General features: G+C 49.6%; 1 protein-coding gene and 1 pseudogene across 3 annotated transcripts in view; both read left to right on the forward strand.

Annotated features, from left to right (window-relative positions):
• Nucleotides 1-21568, forward strand: part of KIF4A (kinesin family member 4A) — a 74542-nt gene extending 52974 nt beyond the window's left edge. For 2 of the 3 annotated variants that reach the window (XM_016132625.2, XM_016132626.2), the window contains exons 19-31: nt 123-206; nt 589-702; nt 6996-7151; nt 7253-7353; nt 10361-10490; nt 11619-11789; nt 12140-12247; nt 13156-13233; nt 13564-13662; nt 14114-14290; nt 19216-19332; nt 20509-20631; nt 20850-21568. In XM_016132625.2, the coding sequence (XP_015988111.2) occupies nt 123-206; nt 589-702; nt 6996-7151; nt 7253-7353; nt 10361-10490; nt 11619-11789; nt 12140-12247; nt 13156-13233; nt 13564-13662; nt 14114-14290; nt 19216-19332; nt 20509-20631; nt 20850-21050 (1659 nt within the window). In that variant the 3' untranslated portion in view covers nt 21051-21568. The remainder of the gene's footprint in view (nt 1-122; nt 207-588; nt 703-6995; nt 7152-7252; nt 7354-10360; nt 10491-11618; nt 11790-12139; nt 12248-13155; nt 13234-13563; nt 13663-14113; nt 14291-19215; nt 19333-20508; nt 20632-20849) is intronic. The other variant, XM_036226815.1, reaches the window with a different exon arrangement.
• LOC118607856 lies at nt 1077-6538 on the forward strand (annotated as a pseudogene).
• Nucleotides 21569-23420: the final 1852 nt, after the last annotated feature.

The following is a 23420-nucleotide window of genomic DNA, read 5'->3' on the forward strand; positions in this document are numbered from 1 at the left end:
TTGAGGAACCTCTTGTTTTCCATAATGACTGTACCATTGAAAGACTCTTTAGTTACACGATAAGATTTTATTTTAGCTGGCTGGCCAAACAGCAGTTAAAAGTCTGACTCTTTTCTTCTCAGGATCGAAAGAGGCAATATGAACTGCTGAAACTTGAAAGAAACTTCCAGAAACAGTCTAATGTGCTTAGACGTAAAACTGAGGAGGTAAGAAAAATCTGGTCTCTGGGTCGGGTGTGTGGCATAGGTGAGCCGGCGTTTTTAGGTGACATGGATGCCAGCCTGGACTGCCAGTTCCCAAGTCTTGACCCCTGTTTATGTATCGCGAACTGGGAACAGATGAAAAACCCAATGAAAATGATACCACTCAAATAAGGATTTTCTCCTACTTGGGCTTGCTGCCTTCCAAAAAATAAACCACGTACCGAGTCATATTGATATGTGACATTTCCCAACGCTGTCGCACCTGCAGTACTTCCTGGAGGAACACAGATCGTGGAATTCTTTCTCTCTTCATTAATATGCTGGAAATTAGAATGTTTTCTTTCTACCCTTCCAGTCGACGTTACTGTGAGCCGTTCTCTTTCAGGCCGCAGCTGCTAACAAGCGTCTCAAGGACGCACTCCAGAAACAACGTGAGGTCGCAGATAAGCGGAAGGAGACTCAGAGCCGCGGGATGGAGGGCACCGCAGCACGCGTGAAGGTGCGCAGGGCAGGGGCGGCTGCGGCTCACGTGCACACTGGGGGTGGCAGGACATGGGGAATCGCTTCCTTTTCGTTCAGAAGCGAGCACTGCCAAGCCAAAGGACTGCCTGAAAGCCGTGTCTCCTAAACGGACTACCTTCTCGAGTGCTTGTTAAAGACCAAAGCTAGAGAGCCCATCTGTCCCTGGTCCTCATGAGGTTCGGTTAACTTTTTGACAGTTTGAGGTATAATTGTGACTTATTGTAAATTGGAGATGTTTAAGCCGTACGATTTAGTACGTTTTGACACAGATTTGCACCCATGAAATCATCACTGCAGTCAGCATAATCTCAGCATCCATCAGGACCAAAATTTTGTTTGTGCCCATTTGTAATGCCTCCCTCCCCGGCCTACTCCACCCGTCACCCCCATCTCCAGGTACCTGCTAATCTGCTTCCTGTCATTATAGATTTATTTTCCATTTCCTATAATTTTATGAAAATTGAACCACACAGTACTTTTTTTCTGGCTTTCGTCCAGCATAGTTGGGGATTCATCATGCGCCTGTATGTGTCGTACTTCCTCCCCTTTCATTGCAGAGCGGTGTCCCATTGTACGGATGTGCCACATTTTTTATTCATTCCCCTCATTGATGGACACTTGTATTGTTTCCCGTTTTTGACTCTTAATAGATACTGTCCCGAAAATTCATGTATAGATCGCTGTATGCATACATGTTTTTATTTCTTTGTGGCAGAAAACCTCGGAGTAGAACGTCTGGCTCATATAGTATGTATATATTTTAACTTTTAAGTGACCGCCAAATTATTTTCCAAAACGTTTATACCGTTTTACATTCCGACTAGCAATGTCCGAGGCTTCCCGTTGCTGTGCGTTCCTATGAATGCTTAGGTTAGCACGGTGACTCTTAAAGTTTTGCTATTCTAGTAGATGGGTGGCAGGACCCCATTGTGGATTTAGTTTTTATTTCCCTGATGACTATTGATGTTGAGCATCTTTTCGTGTGCATATCTGCCATCTGTATGTTTTATGAAATAGCCGTTCAAATCTTTTCCCTATTTTTAACTGGGTTGTCTCTTTTCTTATTTTTGAGTTAGAAATCTTTGTATATTCTAGATATAGCCAACGAAGGACTTCTGTGTCTTATAAATATTTTCTCCCAGGCCGTGGCTTGCCTTTTCATTTCATAGTAGCGTATTCTGAAGAACGCTGGGCTTCGGGCCCCCAGCCTCACCCCTCGCGTTTTCCAACCTGGCGACGTCATCTTCACCAAGATGAAAGCTGACCTCCTCGGGCCAGCCCGAGTAGATGCAGTCCTGATGCAGCTGCAAAACCACCCGCAGACAAACTACCCATTTTCTTTTTTGGAATTCACAAGACAGCTTTTTTAGGCCCAACGGATATATTTCCTCACTCAGAAAATAAGGAAAGGTTCAGAAAACCAAATAAACAAAAAGGCTTTCATGAGGCTTACGGGAGACGGATAAGAATTCGAAAGTGAGAATTTCAAGTCAACAGGCATCAGCTAAATAATCAAACGTGTCATCTGATGTTGAAGGTGAAGGAAAAGAAACTGATGTTTCAGAGGAAGAGACTGACCGTGAAGAAAAAGCCAGCAGTGTGGATTCGACTAAAGTGATCGACACAGCCAACCCCAAAGCCGCCAGAAACGGGAGAAAGAGGAGGGCAGGAAAGCAGGTGGACCCCGAGGCGGCAGGAGTAGTGCCAGCAGCAGCAGCCACCTGGTCACCTCACAGAGGGGTCCTGCAGCTACAGAAGCCACGATTCCAAAGCCCAGAGGCAGACCCCAAGTGTTCAGGCAGCCCTGTCCTTCAGAGGGCGCCATGGGTGCTGGTGGAGACGAGAGTAACAGGCGCAAGAGGAGGAACCACCTGGAAAGCAGCTCAGAGAGGATGAAGGGGCCCAGAGGAAGACGAGCCAAGGAAAGAGCCAGACGAAAAAGAGGGGAAGGCAGCCGTTGGATCGAAAAGGGAAAAACCTCGCTAGAACAGGGCTACCGTCGCCCTCTGGCTCCGGAGAGGAAGGAGGTGGTCGAGAAGGCGGACGGAAGGGAAAAGGTGCGGGAAGTTCCAGGCGGCTCCCGGGAGGACCGCGCTGACAGGCCGACTCGAGAAGGAAGCAGCGGACAGGACGCCAGCGAGAGGGACCAGGGGCAGCTGAGCGGCGGAGTCACGATGAAGGACAGAAGCCAGAAGGTAAAGGACGCGGAGGAGGAGCGAGAAAAGGTGCAGTGCATTATTGGCTTCAAAGGACTCATGTCAAAATATAAAATTCCCTCAAAATGGGTCTTCTTGATGTGAACAGATATCGAGGCCTTGTATGGACTTGCTCCACTTCAGGTCACACTGCCACAGACTCGGAAACGGAGATGATAACAAAGCCAAAAAAACACAGTGATTCAAAGTGAACCAAATTGCCACGGAAGAGTCTATAATGTTGTATAATGAGTTTAAGAACATGGTCCTGGTTGGTGAAGGAGATTCTGTAATCACGCAGTGCTGAATGAATCACTTGCCGAACAAAGAGCAAGAGGAAGCACATAAAACCAAAGATCAACGGAGAAAGGGCCAGAGCAAAAGCTGTAACAGGAACGGGTACAAAGACTAAAAATGGAGGCACCGATGCTCAACACCGCAATGAACCACAACTTGTGGAGTCAGCAAAGACGAGGCATCCAGAGATGCGAGAGCCCGCAGGGGCTCTGAAGGACTCCACGCGACACAGCTGGGTTGACATGCCTGCACTGTAAAGAACACTTGAGCAGTTTGTCATGGTCTTCATTTAAAACATGTAAACTGCTAAAACTTTTACATTTCTGTAAACATAGGTTTTGATGTTTAAAACTTGTTCTGGGGGAGAAAATGCCTTTATCTTTGTTTGCAAGTAATTCAACAGTTGTCAGTATTAACAGGTATGTTTTACAGCAGACATGAGGGAGACCCATTTACGAAAGGCGAACTGCATTTCCAGATGTTGTCGTAGCATATTTTCAGTCGCAGCATGTACGTTAATGTGTAATTCACTGTAGGAAAAAGTTACATTTTTCACACTGCTACTTGTATAAACCTTTCCTCTTTTCCCAGATACCTTGGGTTCTGTGCATAGTTTTTACAGATCTTGGAGGATTTGCCAGACCATCTTTTCACTGCCTGTCGGTTTTGAGGAGGTTATGCATTTCGATGGTAGATAAAATATTACTTCTATCCAAGTGCTCACTCCCTCCTCCGCCCTCCCTACACCATACTGCTTTTTTTGTAACTGTATGGTCTGTCTGCCTTTTTCTATGACAACTAGATATGCAACTGACATCGAACTGACAATTGACAAGGTACAAAACTCATGTCAACTTGTGAAGGTGATTGAATTCCGTGGCTGGGGATTTAGTGAAGTCACACGAGTTTCCTGCAGATGCTCGCAGGGATGAGTCTGGTTTAGGATTTGGCCGTCTAAGAGCCTTCACGGGCACTAGGACCTGAAACTGAAAAATATATGATAAAAGTTTATGTTTGAGAAATTTCTGATTTTTTTTAAGAGCCACTCATTGAGGAGGTCACCACGTCGTATTTTTTTATTCGGAAATTAAACAATCCATGATGCTTATGCAATAAAGTAAATACTGTATAAGGAAACTAACCTACTTGAGGACATGGCTGTATCAGAAGGGAATTTTGATTTCTGTACCACGCAGGTGACAAGATTGCAAAAAGTAGAAACATCAGTTGCTGTGAGGCAGTAGACAGAGGAGTCCTTTTTGATCGCTGTGTCCAAGCATATTGACCAAAGCTAGGTGAAGCAAGGCTGACACACAGAATTCAAGGGGAACTTAGCACATAGCATTTCTAAGATATTTTGAGTAGGTCCGTTGGTGGCTTTCAATCATTGGAGTTTTGCTTTTGAGAGGTCTTACAATGGACCCGGGACCCACGTAAATATGGTTTTGTTTCTTCCTTTCCGATCTTCATGTCTTTTATTTCTTTTACGCACCCTACTGCGTCAGCCAGATCTTCAGGATGACGTTGAATAGGAGAGGTGACGGCGGAATCCTGTTCAGTTTTTCCCCGTTAAACATGATGTTAGCTGTAGGTTTTCCACAGACGCCCTTCATCAGATCGAGGAGGTTTTTATCTATTCTTAGTTTGCTGTAAGTTTTTATTGCACGTGGATGTGAACTTTAGCAAATGCTTTCTGTCTCTAGTTTGTTGATTTGGTGACTTACTTGAGTATTCAGATATGGAAGCAGCCCTGCGTTCTTTGCATAAACTCCACCGGGTTGTGATACATGAGTCTTTTCTTGTATTATTGTGTTCGGCAGTATATAAAGTTAAAATTTTGCTAAAATTCAAATTTTGAGTAAAACTTTTATATCTGCATTCACGAGGAATATTGTCTGCCGTTTCCTTATAATGTCTTCATCCAGTTTGGGTATCAAGGTAACGCCAGCCTCTTAGGATGAGTTGGAAAGTCGTCCTTCCTCATCAGTTGTCTGGAAGAGTTTGTACAGAACGAATATTGTTTCTTCCTTAAAAGTCTGGTACAATTCACAAGTTAAGCTATCTAGGCCTGAAGCGCTTTTTGTTAGTTTTTATTTCTTGTAAGAAGAGGAGGCGATTAAAATTCCATTTTTTAAATAGATATAGGATTTTTCAGGTTATGTATTTCTTCTTGAGTGAGCTTGGGTAGTTTGTGTGTTTCCAGGAACTTGTCTGTTCCATCCGAGTTGTAAATTTATTGGCACGAAGTTATTCACGATATCCCCTTATTATCCTTCTAATGTCTGTAAAAGCTTTGCTAGTGTTATTTATCGCATTCCTGTTATTGAAATCTTGTGTCTTTTCTCCTTCTTCCTGGTGATCACTTTGGCTGGAGGTTTATCAAAGGACCAGCTCATTCTTATAATTGGTCGAAATGGTAAATTTTATGTTATGTACACTTTACCGCAATAAAAAAAAATAGCCCAAAACCCCAGATCATTCATTTCCAATCTGACCTCTTTTATTTCCTTATATCTGCTTTGGATTTAATTGGCTCTTTTTTTCTTTTCTTTTTTTTTTTTAGTTTCTTAAGGTAGAAGCTGAGGTCATTGCCTCGAGTTCTTTCTTCTTTGCTAATATAGGCATTTAGTGCTGTAAATTTCCCCTTAAGTACTCCTTTAACAGCATCTCCAAAATTTTAATAACGCTTTCATTTCCATTCAATTCAAAATATGTTCTAATTTCCCTGTCAAATTATTTTTTAACCTCTGGGTTATTTAGAAATGTATTGGTTTCCAGATACTGGGGGATTTTTCCAATATCTTTCTGTTATGATTTCTAATTTAATTCCATTGTGGTTAGAGAACATACTCTATGACTTGAATCCTTTCGAAATAATTGAGACTTATTATGGCCTCGAGTATGGTCAATCTTAGCAAATGTTCTGTGTGTACTTGAGAAGAATGTATTGTGCTGTCATTGGATAATGTTCTAGAAATGTCGGTCATGTTGATTTGATTGATTGTGCTGTTCATTTCTACTGTATCCTTGCCGATTTTTTGCTTACTTGTTCTATCAATTACTGAGATGGGTATTGAAATCTCCAAGTAGAATTATGGATTTGTCTTTTTCTCTGTGTAGTTTGGTTTGCTTCATGTATTTTGAAGCTGTTGATCCTTTCATTATTATGAAATGATCTTTTTTTTATCCCTGGTAATATTTGTTCTGAGATCTACTTTTTCTGCCAATAATACAGCCCCTCCAGCTTTCTTTCGATTAATGTTAGCATAGTATTTTTCATTTCTTTTCTTTTTAATGTATTTGTGCCTTCATTTGATTATTCTCAGCATGCTATATCGTCATCAAAAGTAAAAGTATTCTCAGGGATGGTTACTTTTTCGAAAACTGAATTTAGTCAATTTCATTCGCTTTAAAATATTCCATTCGTCTACTTTAAAGATTAAGAATGGATATCTATTAAATAGAACAAATGATCAAAGTACACTTCAGCTTTGTATTGTGACTAGATAAGGGCAAAAGTTAAGGAGAACACAGAGAAGGTAAAGACAGAGGACATAGAAAGAAGGGTACTGGAGCAGGATTGTCTGTACAAAATCTCTTTCTCATGACCTTTTGGGATATTACTGTTAAAGGCTATTCACCATGGGAATGTCCTGCGGGTATAGGGATGAATGGAAATCTCACTCCCAGTCTCTCAGGCTCGAAGTCTGGAGATGAGCCTAGCCCGTGGGCCAGGGATTCCTCGCCCATAAGCCGATGTCACCATTTTCTCTTCTAGAATTGGCTTGCAAATGAAATCGAGGTGATGGTCAGCACTGAGGAAGCCAGACGCCATCTGAATGACCTTCTCGATGACAGAAAGATCCTGGCTCAGGAGCTGGCTCAGCTCAAAGAAAAAAGGGATTCTGGGGAGAACCCACCTCCTAAGCTCCGGGTAAGCGCCCCGCGAGAACTCGTGACCCATCATCAGCCGCACCCTTTGGAGGGCCGTCTCCTGCTGGTCCTTCACCCTCATCCCCACTGTTCTTCTCCCAGAGGCGCACGTTCTCACTTGCTGAACTGCACGGTCAAGCTTCCGACTCAGAGGATTCCTTCACAAAGCAGATCGAGAGCCTAGAGACCGAAATGGAACTCAGGTAACGGGCCCGTCTCTGGGGCGCTGTGGAAATGGACACCTGCACTCAAAATAGAGCCTGTCGGGCCAGTGAGCGGAAAGCTCGAGGTAGTGGAGAAACAGCGGAGAGTAGCGACTTTTGAAGTGTAGACTTCTAGACACCTTAGGTACGTTTTCTCCTCAGTCCTTCCCTGTGGACGTACCTACGAGGTACGTGTCACTGTCCTCGCCTCAGCGGTCTAAACCGAAGTTCAGGCTAAAGGTTTATAGAGCTGGGTTGCCAGACCTGGGCTCGCCGACTCCAAAACAACCAGAAGAGCAGCCACGGAGGAGGAGGAGACCTCTGGAGGTCGTCAGCACAGCAGGCAGAATAGAACACACAGGCCGAGTTAGGGGCGTTAAACGAGGTTCGTAGGAAAAGTGCGTAACAGTACTTGGCATGTTAGAAGTGCCCACTGAACGTCTTCCCGTCCCGGCTGCCAGACCAGAAATGATGCTTCACAGCCTCTCTAATGACTCTGGCTGTCTTTGAAGTATCCGTGACCTCCAGAAGGAACAGAACTTTGACAGAGTTTATAGTGTCTTAGTATCATGGAACTTTACTGCCCCGCAGGCCTTTGAGGGCATTTGGTCTGTCTGGAAGCAGGTGGGACATATGGAAGGGATGGAGAGCGTCGCCCTGGCTCTCAGCTGGAAGCAATCATTTGTTCAAATGGCAGGAATGTCGCAAACTATCCGTAGCTTATCCTTGGTTCTGGCGAGAGTCTTTACACTGCAGAAATGAGCAGAAGCTCCAAGTCAGGCCTGTTTTTTTAAGTGCTGGTCGTTTAGGCTTACACTAAATTTTGAAATAGCTAAGGGACCCGAGTTGTCAGCGAAGGCAGGGAGGGGCATGTGGAAATGGTGCAGAGTGCTCCGGCCGCCTTTTCCAGGAAGCCTTCCGTGACTCTCCGTCCCTCGACAATCCCAAGCTGCCACAGAACTGATGGCACCCCGTCACGTGTCACAGGCCATAGACATTCCCTTTATGTGAATTATTTTATGCATGTCTGTCTTGGCAGTCCAGAAAAGTAAGCCTGTTACTGGAAAGGACCACACATCAGACTGGGCTTCTCACGTGCGGGCCGAGCGGTCCAAACACTTTTCCTAGCAGTAAGACCTTATTTGCCATGGTGGCGCAGGAGCGACAGTGGACAGAACTTTGACACCTTAGCGTGAACCAAAGCGGTGGCGCCGACCTGTATAGTGGCCACCGTACACCTCACCGCCGCACACTCACAGTAGAACAGGCCAGTCTTGCTTAAGCACGACTGCGACGAAGCAGTTAAAACCGATCCCTCCACGCAGGCTCGGCCCTCGCGTTCAGCACTTCTTACTATCGAGTGACGGGGCGGGAGGGACGCACGACGCCCTCGCGCCGCGTGCGGAAGCGTGACGGTGGCCCCCGGGAGAGCATCGGCGCGGCCGGGCGAGGGCCGAGCTCGGCAGGCCTCTGTCCACACGACCAGCATTTCCACTGAGCGAACGACTGGCAGACAGACTCGCGTTACTCAGACTTGGGGACCTGGCGGACGTTTTCTCGAAAAAGAACGGAGTGAGCCTGTCGCTTCAAGGAAAGCAGCTGACAGTGTTTGTCACCAAAGATGAAACTTGAACTTTCAAGCAAAAGATAGAATTTTGGAAAACGTGTATCTGCCCATCAGCTTGACAGTTCTCCATAACTTTTCTGATGAGGCCCACAGTGATAGTAAGAATTGTGATTTTTTTTTGTATCGTATAATGAAATATATTCACACTTGGAGTCTCTGCGTGACACAGCATTGTCCAAATGACAGGTTACAGACTCATGTATGGATGGGTAAAAGATCCATCCTGGTTGCGATGAATTTTAATATAAGAAAGTAATAAAACTTGATTAATAATGGTTTCAGATTCCACATTGCAACTAACTTTTAAAGAACTGCCACTTGTTGGGTTTTAGTATAGTCTCCAAGAAGAATATCCAATTATCTGAAAAGGCTAGCGAAACACCTCTTTCCTTGTCCACCTGTACACCTTCGGGAGGCCAGACTGTCTTCACTTACATCGACCGGAGCACGTCACAAAATGCTACATGCAGCGGGACATGTGAGAGTCCAGCTGTCTCTGCTAAGCCAGACAGTATAGAGCTCCGTAAAAATGTGAAACAGTCGCACTCTGCTCACTATTTCATTTTTCATAAAATATGTTAATGTGTGATAGATTATTAAGTAAATTAACATTTCATTTTTCCCTCAGTTGTACTTTTGAGTGCTGTACGTAGCCATAGGTGCGTTAGATTATTTGGGTTCCCGACTTCCTTACAGCACGTGCTGGCATGCTCCCTCTCGCTGGGCACGTAGCAACTGTGAGAAGGAAGCTAGGAATGAAACTGAAATACCGTGTAGACCTTGGTCTCAGGCCATGGTTGATTGGAGAGTATCCGGAAGCTATAACCAGGGTCGGGGTACCTAGTCTTCTTAGAAACGTCTCGGTCTTATGGCAGGCACTTCAAGATCACCTCCCACCACACCAGCCGCAGGTACCGATCTGGTATTCCATTCCGGCAAAGAGCATCTACCTGTTTGTTCTTTTTGAGTTTTTTTTTTGCCTTCCAGTCTCCAGCCCGATTCTTGTCCTTGCATAGGTGAGCCACCATATCACAATCTGAGCTCATGTGGCCTCATGACAAAGTCGCATCGCAGTCGACAAAGTACAACAAAAGCCTTCCCGCTACAGATCTTTTCAAGTCGCCCCATGTGATCCCTCTGTTTCAACCAGTATTTAATCAAATGAAACCGTTTGCATAGACTCTGGCTTCTCCGTGTGGCAGGATCCCAGACAGTGCCAGAGCTGCGCACACGTCCTAAGCAGCTGGCTAAGTGATTCTTTGTGGGATCCGTAAGGGACCCCGCCTTCCACAGAACTGTGTGAAGTCTCTCCTCGGAGCCCTGCCCCTTTCCTGGGTGTTGAGACCACCAGCACTAAGGCCACCGTTTCTCTCCCCAAAGGAGCGCCCAGATTGCTGACCTACAGCAGAAGCTGCTGGACGCAGAAAGCGAAGACAGGTCTAAGCAGCGCTGGGAGAACATCGCCACCATCCTGGAAGCCAAGTGCGCCCTGAAATATTTAACTGGAGAGGTAAACATCACCCTTCCTGCTAGCAGCGGGGGGTCCGGCTTGGTGGGTTGAAATATGATGCTAGCCTAGAATGTTGTCATAGCGTTATTGCCACTTCTCATGGTAGGAACCACAGCGACACTAGTCGAGAAATAGTTTTATGGGTAAAGGTTGATGCGAGCAGGTGTAGGCCAGGCGGTTAGAAAAATAAGATATGACTCGCAAATTGATACCTGTCTTGTCTGGCACAGAGCAAGTGCTCGTGTTTGTGTTATGATTAAGATCAGGTGGCCATAGTAGGCCCCTAGTTAAACATAAACTGTTCTGTTATACTGCTGTTTAAAACACCTATGAGATGTACATTCAAAAAGTGTAAGATGCACTGTAAGAAAGAAAAAAACCTAATCATCTTTGACATACAAAGACCCATCTTAAAGAAACTCCATCTTCGCTGACCTTGAAATATCTGCCATCTTACATTTTCACCAGAGAAAGTAAGTCGAGCACTTCTGGTGATGGAGGTATTTTCACCTGAGGGCAGCGTACAGTCCCCGACTCTGCAAGTTTGAGCAATGCCGTCCCTTCTACATTTTGTGTTGGGTTGACAGACTTGTCGTCCTAAAGAAATCTGGCACTGTCTTTGAGTGCTGGTGTTGGCGATGCTCACCATCTGGGCCAGTGGAGAATGTAAAAGTAGGCCAGCGCATGATATCGATCTAGCCCGATCTGCAATGTCAGCTAATGCTGTCTACGAGTTTTGACATGATATGTAATTGGCCGTAAGGGTGTGTCGTGTGGATTTCTCTTTAGAATTAAGGAAGCACTTCTGAAATCTCAGAATGTGGAGCTGTCAGATACTGTTCATGTTAGGTTTCTTCCTGCTTTGAGGCAGAGCAAGAGATTAAATGACCTGAGTGGTGACTTCTAGCTCTGAGTTATCTATTTCAGCAGAAGGGTGGGCTCTTGGCTAGGGTGGCATTGTCACTGGTCAATGGTACACATGACATATGACATGAAAAAATAAGAACGGACTTGGACGTGGAGGAACTTTTCCTCAGTCCATTTCAAGAATGGCGACATTTTCCTGCCTAACGAGCAGGGAAAGGTGACCATTCTCCAGATCAACTCATCGTCTTTTATCCCTTCCAGCTGGTCTCCTCCAAAATCCAGGTCAGCAAGCTCGAGAGCATCCTGAAACAGAACAAGGCCAGCTGTGCCGAAATGCAGAAGATGCTGTTTGAGGAAAGGAATCGCTGCGCTGAGGTGGAGACGGAGCTGCAGGCAGAGCTGGTCAGGGTGGAGCAGCAGCACCAGGAGAAGGTGCGCAGGGGCACGGGGCGCCGGCTGGCCGGTGAGCCGTCGCCGCCCGCCACTGTCGGCCCAGAAAAACAGTCGGGGTGCAGAGTTTCCTTCAGGAGACCATGTGGTCTTCCCCAAATGTTGCACATGAGACCTGAGACAGAAATGACCTGTCTCAGGTGCCACATAGCAGTGACAACGGCTCATAGCTTCCAGTGTTCACATAAGAGCAACATGGCTGCCAAACATGGCGGCTGTAGCCTCTACTTGGTGCTGAGTTGCAGAGGAGTCGTCTGGACCCCCGCTCAGACCAGGCTGGAGTTCCTTCATCCCCTTCCTCCTTCGGTCCCATCGGCGTGTCCTTCCTCCAGGTGCTGTACCTTCTCAGCCAGCTGCAGCAAAGCCAGATGGCAGAGAAGCAGCTGGAGGAGTCAGTCAGCGAAAAGGAGCAGCAGCTGCGGAGCACGCTCAAGTGTCAGGTACGACGGTGGGCCGCGGGTCTCTGAAGGTGGCTTCCCGGGCCCAGCAGAGAGCCCATCTGCTTCAGACCCCTGTACTAACGGCACAGTCGTCACCTACTGCTCTGGGGCCCTAGTTGAGCAATTTAGGGGTGTTTAGGATGTAGCCACACATGGAGTGACCTTCTTGGTACAGAAGTGACAGTCCATACTCTCTACTGGACTTTGAGGACTCCTGGTGCTTTGCCCTCAGCCCTGAGCTCTAAACAGTTGACAGAATTCAGTCCTCCAGTAGAATGCTCCAGGCGTTCAGCTCTCTCTCCCTGAACCGGCTCTTCTGAGCTGAGACAGGACATGTTCATAAAACGCCTGAGGTCTGAATTTATTCCCGAGGCTGAGAACACCACGCCCTTCAGTAGCATGTCAGAGCACTGTTTTTTTCTAACTTAGAATCTTTTTCCTGAACCACCGGTCTCCAGGGTTTCCTTGTTACCTCCCATCCAAGACAGAGCCAAACTACTTAAGATCGTATGCATGAATCCGGTGGTCTTAAGTGCCGGGAGGTTTCATCAGGTTGACGATTAGAGTAGCGAATGGAGTGCCTCGTATGTGTCGAGAAGGCTGAACAAAAGCATATGTAGATCTCAGAGAACCAGAGCTGTCCGTACGGGTTTCTTGCTCCGCATCCCGACTGATGAAGGGGTCGAGGCTAGAGAACAGGACAATAGGGAAGGCGCCTCAGGCGGAGCCCACAGTTCTGCTAGAACCGGCCTACAGGACCCCCAGGAACGGGTGGGGATCGGGCACTTTCGCAGTGCCAGTGGCTGCCAGCAACTTGGTGGCAGTGCGTTTTCATCTGTGTGAGTCGTTTGTGAACCCACACGCAGGGCCCCCCTAATCCCACCCATCACTGCACCCTCTGGAAATAGGATGAAGAACTGGAGAAGATACGAGAAGTGTGCGCGCAAAATCAGCAGCTTCTCCGGGAGAATGAAATCATCAAGCAGGTAAGACAGCTTCCCGCCCACCGAACGGGGCTGAGGAGACCCTGTTGCAGCTGAGGCCAGCTCTGGGCAGTGACCCTGAGTGGGAGGACATCGTGGCCCCACGCCATGAGGTCGACGTTGAGTTTCCGTGCGGTACGGTCACGTGTGTTTCAGAGCGGTATAAACAGGCGCTCTTTAATTTGTTCTTTTCCGATGCGGATACCACTCTGTGCAGCGCTGCTCCGCCAGCCAACCTGGCTGGTCCCCAGGCTCATGGACTGCGGCCCAGGAAGCTCTCTTTTAGCCACGGACACTCCCAGAAGCTGCCCTTTGTCTCTTCTTTTCACATAGAAATTGACCCTCCTCCAAGTAGCCAGCAAACAGAAACCTCATCTTCCTAAGGATACCCTTCTATCTCCAGACTCTTCTTTCGAATATGTCCCACCTAAGGTAAACTGCTCAGTGCCCGCAGCACCTTCGCTTAGCCAGGGTTCAGAGTGAGTGTGCTAAAACCGCCTTCTACAGGAGGTGGACAGGTAAACATCTCAAATCTCGATATCTTGGAGTTCCAAATAAAGCTCTAGTACACTCTTGAAATAGGCCGTCCACCTGCCCGCAAGGCTGACCGTGGGCCACGTCCAGGCTGATGCAACAGCCAGGGAGGGGCAGACGCGAGCGTGTGTAGCCTCCCGTCCCCAGATGCTTATTGCGCCCCGGGCCCCTGCTTCCTCCCGCACGCTGCTCCAGATTCAAGGCCTTCGGGCCAAAGGTGAAAGAGACTTTCTTCTGCTGCGTACTGCCAAGCGGGGGAATCTGAAATCTCTGCTCTGGGAAGATAGGGTCCACATATTCTTTTTTTTTTAATTTTTATTAAATAACCATTTCAAACCTTTGTTCTTAGCCAAAACCTTCCCGTTTTAAAGAAAAGTTCCTGGAGCAAAGCATGGACATCGAGGACCTGAAATACACTTCAGAACATTCTGTGAATGAGCCTGAGGACAGCGATGGTGACAACGGGAATGATGAAGAATGGAAGCCAACAAAATTAGTTAAGGTGTCCAAGAAGACCGTGCACGGGGTAGGAGGCGGCTCTCACCTCTGTCGGGTTCTGGTCATTCGTCCTCACGGCCAGCGGGCACGTGCCAGCCCCGCACCCCGTACCCAAACCCTTACACCCATTTGGAGGCTTTGGCTCCTGTGAGGGGTGTGTGCGGATGGCTGTTGTCATGTTGCAGGTTCTTACCAGTCTGAACAGGTAGCAGTGTTCTGGACCATGTCCTGAGAGTGATTCCAAAGTGATCATGATAATCCTTCACATTTTTATAGCACTTTACAGTTTATAGGCCATTCTCTTATATGTTATCTCCTTTTATTGTCTTAAAAAATCCAGTGTGGTATTTATCATTTGCATTTTAAGGATGGATATGAGACCCATGGGAGGCAAATGAGCTTGCCCAAGATCACAAAGCCAAGTGGCAGTCAGGACTTGAAATCAGGACGCCGTATCCAGTTGTTTCTACCGCATCCTGGTCCTAGCAGACCAGAAGCTGAGTGCAGACTCTCTCTTCCTTGCCTGATAGGCTACTAATTAAGATCAAACACGCCGAGCTAAGGCTAGTTTGGAGCATCCTGGCTTTGAGGCATGCTTTATTCACTTCCACAGTGACAGTCCTAAAGAGTCATGGAACCCAGGTGTTTTATGTTAAAATATGCATTTCATGGTCCACCCCCACACGCACACACCTGTGCCCTGCAACCACATTCTAGTTAAAGAGGGCAGGTCACAAATTTCCATGGCTGGCTGCCTAGAAGGATTTCATTAGCCAGTTGTGCCCCACATTGAGAGGTGAGCTTCAGAAAGCCACAAGAAGCAAGTCATGACAAATGGTCATGGTGGCATTGAGTCATTTGCAAGAGTCGTCAGGAACGCAACGTCTCGTGTTCTCTTAGTGGGACGAAGGGCTCATCCTTGGCCTCAGAGAGCTTGTAATCTAATGGGAAAACAGGACTCGGCGAGGAACCTCAGCGTCTGCGTCGCAGCGAGGCGCACTGAGGACTTTGGAGAATGACTGGAGGGCCAAACCAAGCGGAGAAGGTCGAGGGGGATGCTGGGAAAGAGACGGCCGCTGCCACTCCATCAGCCCGTGCGGCTCCTCTCAGGAGCTCCCGTGGCTTTGCTGGCACAGTGGACAGCATATTCCAAAGCCTTGGTAGTAACAGTAGTGGCGGGACTGAGGGTTGGGGACACTTAGAGGAAATGAGGCAAAATACGTCCGACTTTGGTTCACATACTCAACAGACATGTCCGGACTCTCTGCTGTGGTCGAGTTGGAGACATGCAGATTGCAAAGTGCACACAGACGCAGGCTGACGGCCTGACCCCCTGGGGAGGCGTTTCCGAATGCGAAGCCGATGCGGACGTGCTTGTCATCGGGGAAAGCTCATTACAAGCCCAAAAGGGACATAAGTAAGCGTAAGAAAAATTGCAAGTAAACAGTATTTGCTACCGATGGCAAATCCTAAGTCTAAAACAGAGATGAGCCTTTTCTGGCTTTTCCCCTGATTTTATAACTTGAGAAGGGACCGTAACTGGCCTTGAAGGGGAACAAGCTGCCACGCAATCTAGTTTCTTCCTTGAGGTGGCCTCGCAGTGCGTGGACGCTGCGCATGCTCGGGTCAGGCTGCCCGTGGACACATTCGCCGTCCACCTTGACACTTTGCACAAAAGCCACCCTGGTCCCCATTGTTTCAAGCCGGCCGAAGCGGGCTGGCATTATCCCTAGCTTAGTGCGAAGAGGACAGCGGCAGACGGCGAAGTGGTGGCTACCGTGAAGCTAATGCGTGCAAGTCAGCTTCCTGCGTGTACTGAGGACACGCTGAGGGACAGACCGTGTGCTGTGGTTTAAAAAAGTAGTGGCTTAAAGGCAGAGAGACATGAGTTCTACTCAGGAATGGCAACGTTGGATTGCCACTGCTGAGTGGGATGGCCTTAAGCAAGTCACTTAATGTTCCTGGGCCTCAGATTCCTCATCTGTGTAATGAACGGGGTAGAGTAGAACAAATGTACACGGCCTTTCCAGCACTAAAATCCTGAGTCAAAGGAACAGTCGAAGTTGTACAAATGGGTTCCGTTGTCGTCGCTGTTAAGGGGCTTTCTAATGCTACCTGCATGCGGTGCCATCCGGTGTCTGAGAAGTTAAAAGAAGGAATGTGTGCAAATCACCTTGTGACAGAGAAAGCAGCATGCAGGTATTATTAGTGAAGCGCCGTGAGCATTTTACAAATATTCTCCGTTGTCCGCTTTGACAGAAAAAAGGGAGTAGGTATTCTTGTCTCTACTGATGAAAGAATGGAGATGAACTTGGATGATGTGACTTGTCCAAGGTCATTCCAAGTGTGAAACGTAGGGCTAGAGCCCAAGTCTCCTAGTTCCTAGGCCGGTGTCATTTATGTTCAAAGTTTCACCAGATCTTATCATTCTGAGATACAAAATAACACCAAGATCAGTGCTAGACGAATCACAGACTCTAAAGCAATCGTTCTCAGCCCTGGGCGCACATTAGAATCCCCAAGGGAGCTTTTAGACACAGGGACCTGGGACCCCACCTCCAGCCGTGCCAATTTCATTGATCTGAGGTGGGACCTGGCCCTTTTGAAAAGCGCCCCGGACACCTCTTATGTGCGATCGGGGTTGAAAACCACAGGCTTAAAGGTGTCCCAGCGGTGCTGGGACATGCCGGTGGCTTGCCAGCCGTTGTGATACCTTCACGCATGCACACACACACACACCACATACCCATGTGTTCCAGGTTATGTCTGTCCATGGTAAGGTCACGCTTCCTCCCTTGCATTCTGACCTGTGTCCTGATGTGAGGGACAGTAGCTAGCGCACACGGCATTCATGTGGCTGCATCTGTCCTGTGTGTCACGAGTCTTCTGTTTTCTAGCCTGCGTTGGCTGGAAATCTCTAGTCATGAGGAGCCTCACATGGCGTCCTGTCGTAATCCATAACCATTAGCAAGTTCAGCTAACATCTGCCGTCCTGTAAATCATGCCGATGGCTTTTGGCCAGGTAGGTGAGAGTAACTCTTCTCCCTCATGACAGCCTCTCAGGCACCATGTCATACTGTCACCCTTCGGATAAAATAGAGACACACGCACGGGGTGATAGCAGTTTTGAAGCAGGTAGATGAATTTATAATTGGGCAGAGGACCATACCCAGCCTACGGCAGCCAGTGGGTCAGTGTCATCCTGGTGACATAGCTCTAGGACATGGCATAGGTCTGTTCATTCAAACAGGCAAAGATCTTTTTTTGTTGTTTTAACGTCCAGTGCGGACAAGTATGGCTAAGCTGGTCATTCAGGTCTATTGCGATTAGGGGTGTAAGTGTGGTATACCTTTCTGTAACGCAACATGAAAATATGCATCAAAGGCCTTAAAAATGCTTTTATCTCTTGGCCCAGTAATTATGCACATAAGAATTTATAGCAAGGAAATAGTCCTCGGTATGTAAAAAGCTTTATTCATCCAACGAACCTTTGAGCACCAAGCTGTGTGTCAGGCACTGTTTCCAGACATTGAGGACAGGCAGTATCATCGGCCTCATGAAACGGAAGGCATTCTTCGCACACCGCACCGGGCTCTAGATGGTCGCTGAGGTCGCTTCTGACTAATCCATCCTTCTGTGAGCTCTGCCACCTGTCCATTCCAAGCCAAATGGTCACACTTCTTTCTAAAATGGCTTCCAGCGATGCCGATCACCGCCTCTTTTATGTAACGTTGTCTTTACTAGACACGTACACACCGTGAACTCCTGAACGTGTCCACAGGGCAACACGCCTGTTGATCAGATGGCTGTACTACGTGCAGAGCTCTCAGCTGTGCCCGGCACTGTGACGGGTCAGGATACGTAGCGGCATGCTCACGCAGCGAAAATGAACACAATCAGGTCTATGTGTGTTCACAGAACAAGAATCCAGAAAGGTGGAAAACATGTAAGACAGTCCCTTATATTTTTTTATGACAAAAAGTGTGGTAAAAGACATGCATGTGAATAATAAGCACCTAACTCAAGAGACTTTGGCCCTGGGAGGGAGCGAGGCAAGTGGGGTCAGGCCACAGTAGACAGAGGCCTGACAGCCACCTCACACTGTGGACTCGGGACCTGAGGACACCGCGAATCCTTAGGCCGTTTTCACACAAACTGCTTTTAAGCCAAGCGTTCTCCCCTGTATTTTATCGACTGGCTCAAGGGGAGCATCCATGGCGGACTTGCCTTTATCTGCGTTGTAACTTTTCCTTCCCTTCGGTGCAGGATTCCAGCCTGCCGCGATACTTTTGAATGTGATTGTTGTCTTATATATTAATCATCCTCTCAGCTTTGTGTCATTGTCACAGCGGATTAATGTGCCTGCCTCAGAGACCAGTTATGAGATTCCGATGAGATTTAGTATCCGTGTATCATATGAATGTACTCTGAAAACTGTAAAGTGCTATACAAATGTAAATGATTTTATTTCATATCATCAGTGATTGATTCAAACGCTGAGTGATTAAAGTGCTGAGGCTGACATGGACAAACTGTAGAAATGTGACCTGGACGAGAGTACGATTAGGTAGACATAACGACGTGGAGCGACAGTGCTCAGCCCTCAGATACCCTGGACTCCACGACCAGCCAGCTCGCCGGCTTTCACTATGGCCAGAGAATCGTCATGAGAGCCTTTGCGTGTGCCCTGCGTTATCGTGGGGCCTGTCTGATCTGACTGGTATACTACCCACCACCCCCCAAAAAATGGGTTTGTTAGTCATTCTAGTGAGTCTGTTCTGGTTCTTGGTGATCACTGTTCCGTGAGGAAGGGAGGCCTGAGGAGGCAGAAGTGCGTCCAGGTTCACGGGACTTGCCACGTCTCCGCGAACAGCCTGCAAATGGAGGGAAGGCCCTTTCGACCAGCCTTCTAGTTCTTTCGGTGACGTAGCTTTCTCCTGACCTGTTTTGCAGTGCTCCTGCAAGGGCTGGTGTGGGAATAAGCAGTGCGGGTGCCGGAGACAGAAGTCGAACTGTGGCGGGGACTGCAGCTGTGAGCCCGCCAAGTGTCGCAACCGTCAGCAAGGCCAGGTAGGGTGAGCGCGGTGGCCTCCGCGTCCCTTCAGGCCTTCCGCTGCCCTTCATCCAGAAAGCCGGCCTCTCCCGCACGGCCCTTCCTGCCCTTCCAGCCGTCCTTCCCTTCTCGGTCCTTCTGCCCCCTGCCACACAGCCCCTCCCCAGAGAATCCCCAGTACGCAGCTCCTGTCCCCAGCCTTGGCTGCAAAGCCGCTGTGCAGCTTGTGAGGCATGGATGAGGGACAGGAAGGCAGGTGTCTGCAGGCTCCTAGATGTGCAGGATCAGACTAGTCCAAGGCCTGACTGGAACTGCAGGGGCCACGTGCTGAGGTAGCAGCTTCCAGAAAGGACACTAATCCTTCTGACATCCTGACAATTGGTTACTGAGCCCTTCTCCATGGGAACCAGCTGTTCCACGGCTACAGGAAAAACCCACAGGAACTTCCTATTTCTAGCAGCTGCTGCAGGGAGCCAGGCTGAGTGTAGCCGCCCTCACCGTGCTCCAGGAGCGACAAACTGAGGACAGCGAAACTTGCCAGGTCGGCGCACGGACCGGCCCCCGCCGGCCTGTGCCCGAGCAAAAGCTCCCTCACCCCGCTGTCCATGTGACACACAGTCATTGTAGCCAGCTCAGCCTAGTGACCATCCATCTACGTGCGAGCAGTTTTGCCCTGGGTTTTCCATTAAAAAGCCTCGTGACGTAGGTCGCCCTCAGAGAACTAAAATGCAAGCCAGAGCACTTAGGACCATAGAAGGAGCAGGGACCAGTCTCCGTTCCTGTGGCTTTTGTCGATTTAGAGTCCAGAGGCCCGTGGCGGCCGCGCGGGAATGCCCGCGAGCAGAGCTCATCGCCGAAGCGCCTGATCGTTGACTTGTCCACGCGCTGGGCTTCATCGTAGGCGTTTCGCTGTACAAACCAGCGACCTAGGCCACCGCTGCCACTTCACGAATACAGACAGCCAGCCCCCTGCAGAGGTGCTCCAAAGGGCCTTGCAGACCGGAGAGGGGGAAAGTTTATCAAAGAAATGAGCACAGCCCAGTCTTGTTGCAACCTCGCCTCGTGGTGTGTCCTGTGCCACTGTCCTACCTAGCCCTCTGCCTTCGCAGCTGCCGTAGAGTGCTGTGACCTCCCCCAGCAGGGTTGCAGCCCCAGGGGCTGGCCTGCTAATGGGCTGTGTACTCGATCCTCAGGATAGCTTGGGCAGTGTGGAGCGGGCCCAGGACTCCGAAGGCTCCTTCAAACTGGAGGATCCCACGGAGGTGACACCGGGGCTGAGCTTCTTCCACCCCGTGTGTGCCACTCCCAACAGCAAGGTAAGTGGCCCCGAACGCGTCGCCAACGGCGTCCGCATCCGTGTGCGCATCCGCTCGCACGGAGAGCGGGGGCGACGGGGCGAGGCTCACGTGCCGCTTGGGAACCGGCAGGGGCCACGGGCTCAGGTCTGCTCCCCGCCACCCAGCAGTCTCAGCGGGCGCTCTGTACTTCTGGGTGCGCGCTGGGGCCCGGGCACACCTGGCTCTGTCCTCCCTAGATCCTGAGAGAGATGAGCGACATCGACGAGGCTCTGTCGAAGCCCGCGCCAGCGCCCTCCTCCCTTGGCCTCCCAGAGTCGAAACCTGCAGCAACGGAACCTCAAGAAAATAAAGCGCTGGGGAAGAAAAAGAAGCGCGCGCTGGCCAGCAATACCAGCTTCTTCTTGGGCTGCTCCCCCATCGAAGAGGAGCCCCACTGAACGCGGGTCACCGGTTCTGCCCCGGTCCGGCCTGGGAGATGCTCTCCAGGGGACAGTGTGTGACTGAAGGGGGAGGAACCCTGGTCGGCTATGGGCCATCAGCCTGCAGCCCTCCGGCCCTCAGCCCTCGGCCCCGACTACTACTCTCTCTTCTCCAGGAGGGCGCTCAGCTTCCTGCTGAAGAGAGAACCAACTGACCTTTCTGCGGACTGAGTAGCAGCCAGTCCCCAGGACAGTAGCTCTTTCCAATTTTGCAAGCACTTACAGCTGCCCCCCAACGGGGTGGAGGCCGAGCCTGCCTCGTCTCTAGGTTATCTCAGCTAAATGGCCCCAGCCCTTCACCCCGTCTCAGGAATGGGGCCCCAGGAATGGGGTCGGGGCCCACCCTGCCCTGATGTCTCTGGACATGAAGCTTTGAACAGTGTTGTCAACTGTCTTCCATAAAGCTGAGGTAAATGAAATCTTTTAACATGTTAATGTTAAGCAAATAAATAAATCTTAGTTCTGCTGTTCCGAAAGATCCTTCTAGGCCCCAGGGAGAAGTGCCCTTGTGGCCTGTGCTCGTCAGCCCCGCTCCCCCCGCCCAGTAGCCTAGCCAGGCCTCACACCCTTGAAGCAGGCCTCTGCCCCCAATCTGCATGGTGCTCTGCTACCTTGGGAAATCGGAATGACAGTAGCAAGGCCAGCGGCCTGCCCGCCACCGTAGAGCCTGCCCGGCCTGCAGCCCAGGGAGGAAGGGGTCATTCACGAAGCGTCTCCAGGCACCTGCCGGTTTTATTTGCTCCGCACGGAAAGGCTCAGGGTGCACGGGTGTCCTTATGTTGCAGATGAGGACAGCGAGACACAAAAAAGCTAAGTATGTTACCTCCAGTCACAAAGTGAGGGAGTGAGCTAGGACTTGAACCCGAGTCTGAACACCGAAGCGGCCCGTGGGAGCAGAGGCGGCGGCTGTCCCTAACGCCCGCGGCCCGCTTTCTCCTCCCCCTGACGACCAGGCATTAGAGTCAGTTCTGCTTCAGCCCTGGAATGCCAAACAGCTTGCCGAGGCGCTGGCCGGCCCTGAGCCTCATCCGCGCATTCTCAGTCCCAGGCCCCCCAGTCAAAAGCTCCTGAAGCACCCCCAGAACTCACGACATGAAAGCCAGGACCGCTCTCAAATGCCCCAGAGCCACACAAAGGAAAGCTAAGGGCGGCCTGCGAAAGCCCGAGAACACCAGGCGCCCCCTCGGCCCTCCCTGGCCTCCTGCCAGCAAGCTGCCCTGCTCCTCTTTGCATTTTAATGCCGAGGGAGCGAGGGAGCCTCCGCTGCCAGCTGGAGCCCTGGATACAATGGGAAGGCTGAGGGCCGCCGTCCTCACTGGTCTAAAGCCACTACATGTGGGGGAGGGGGAGCGAGCTTATCCCCAGAGAAAGCACCCTTTCCCGCCAACTGCGCGACAGTGCACTGGCCCCGGCTTTGAAACGCCACATCAGCAACAGGTAGAGAGGGAAGCTCAGGCAGGCAGCCCCCAGGCCTCGCCGCACCCCGAGTCCTGTGCCTCAGTGCCAAGCTGACTCCGAGTGCTAGCCAGCCCTCTCCTGCAGAGGGTGTAGTCACAGCATCTTGTGTATGTTGTGACTGAGAGGGGGCCATGTACTAAAGCTCACGAGCTCAGGGGCGGCTCGCATGGTGGGTCCTGCAAACCCAGAGACCGAAAGTAACCCCAGAGGATGGTCTGAACGTAAGAATCTCTAACTAAAACCTGGACCCAGTGGGTCCTCATGTCCTAGGCCTGTAGCTTCCTTGACAAAGGTCAATATTTAACTTAAATGAGCCTGTTTGTTGTCTTTGTGCATCTAAGATAACATACCTTTGGAAGGTCGGCTAATCTCCTGCAGACCCCTCCGGGCACGCCCACCACACCGAAACACGAGGCCACATCGTTATCTCCCTGGCCACATACCGTCTCTGTGTCTCTGTGGCTGTGAACGGTAACCCTCCCGCACCTACTGATGTACGAGTATGTCCCTCCGTGTGACTTTTCACCGAGTCCCAGAGAGTTCCCCCTGTGCCTTCTCCCGCCCCCCTAATCTCCCACCAGAGGCTGTGGTGCGACCCCCTCATGTCTCCTCCCTTGACTCTAATGGACGAAATAAGCTGCGAAACTGCCCTTCTGCAGGGCGTGTTCTCAGTCCCTTGAGATTTTGCTTCCAGGCAGTTGTCGTCAGCATCGCCTAAATAAACGCATAACAATTAAGTACAGGTTTGAACATTTCTCACATTGACAGTGTGTTCATCTTACAAAATCGTGTAACCCTGACACCCTGTACTCCCCCAGATGATTCTTGGAAGGACACTTTAGAGGCCTTGGAGATGAGACAGCACTGAAG

Source organism: Rousettus aegyptiacus, unplaced genomic scaffold, assembly GCF_014176215.1.
Source record: "Rousettus aegyptiacus isolate mRouAeg1 unplaced genomic scaffold, mRouAeg1.p scaffold_m13_p_9, whole genome shotgun sequence".
NCBI classification, from domain to species: domain Eukaryota; kingdom Metazoa; phylum Chordata; class Mammalia; order Chiroptera; family Pteropodidae; genus Rousettus; species Rousettus aegyptiacus.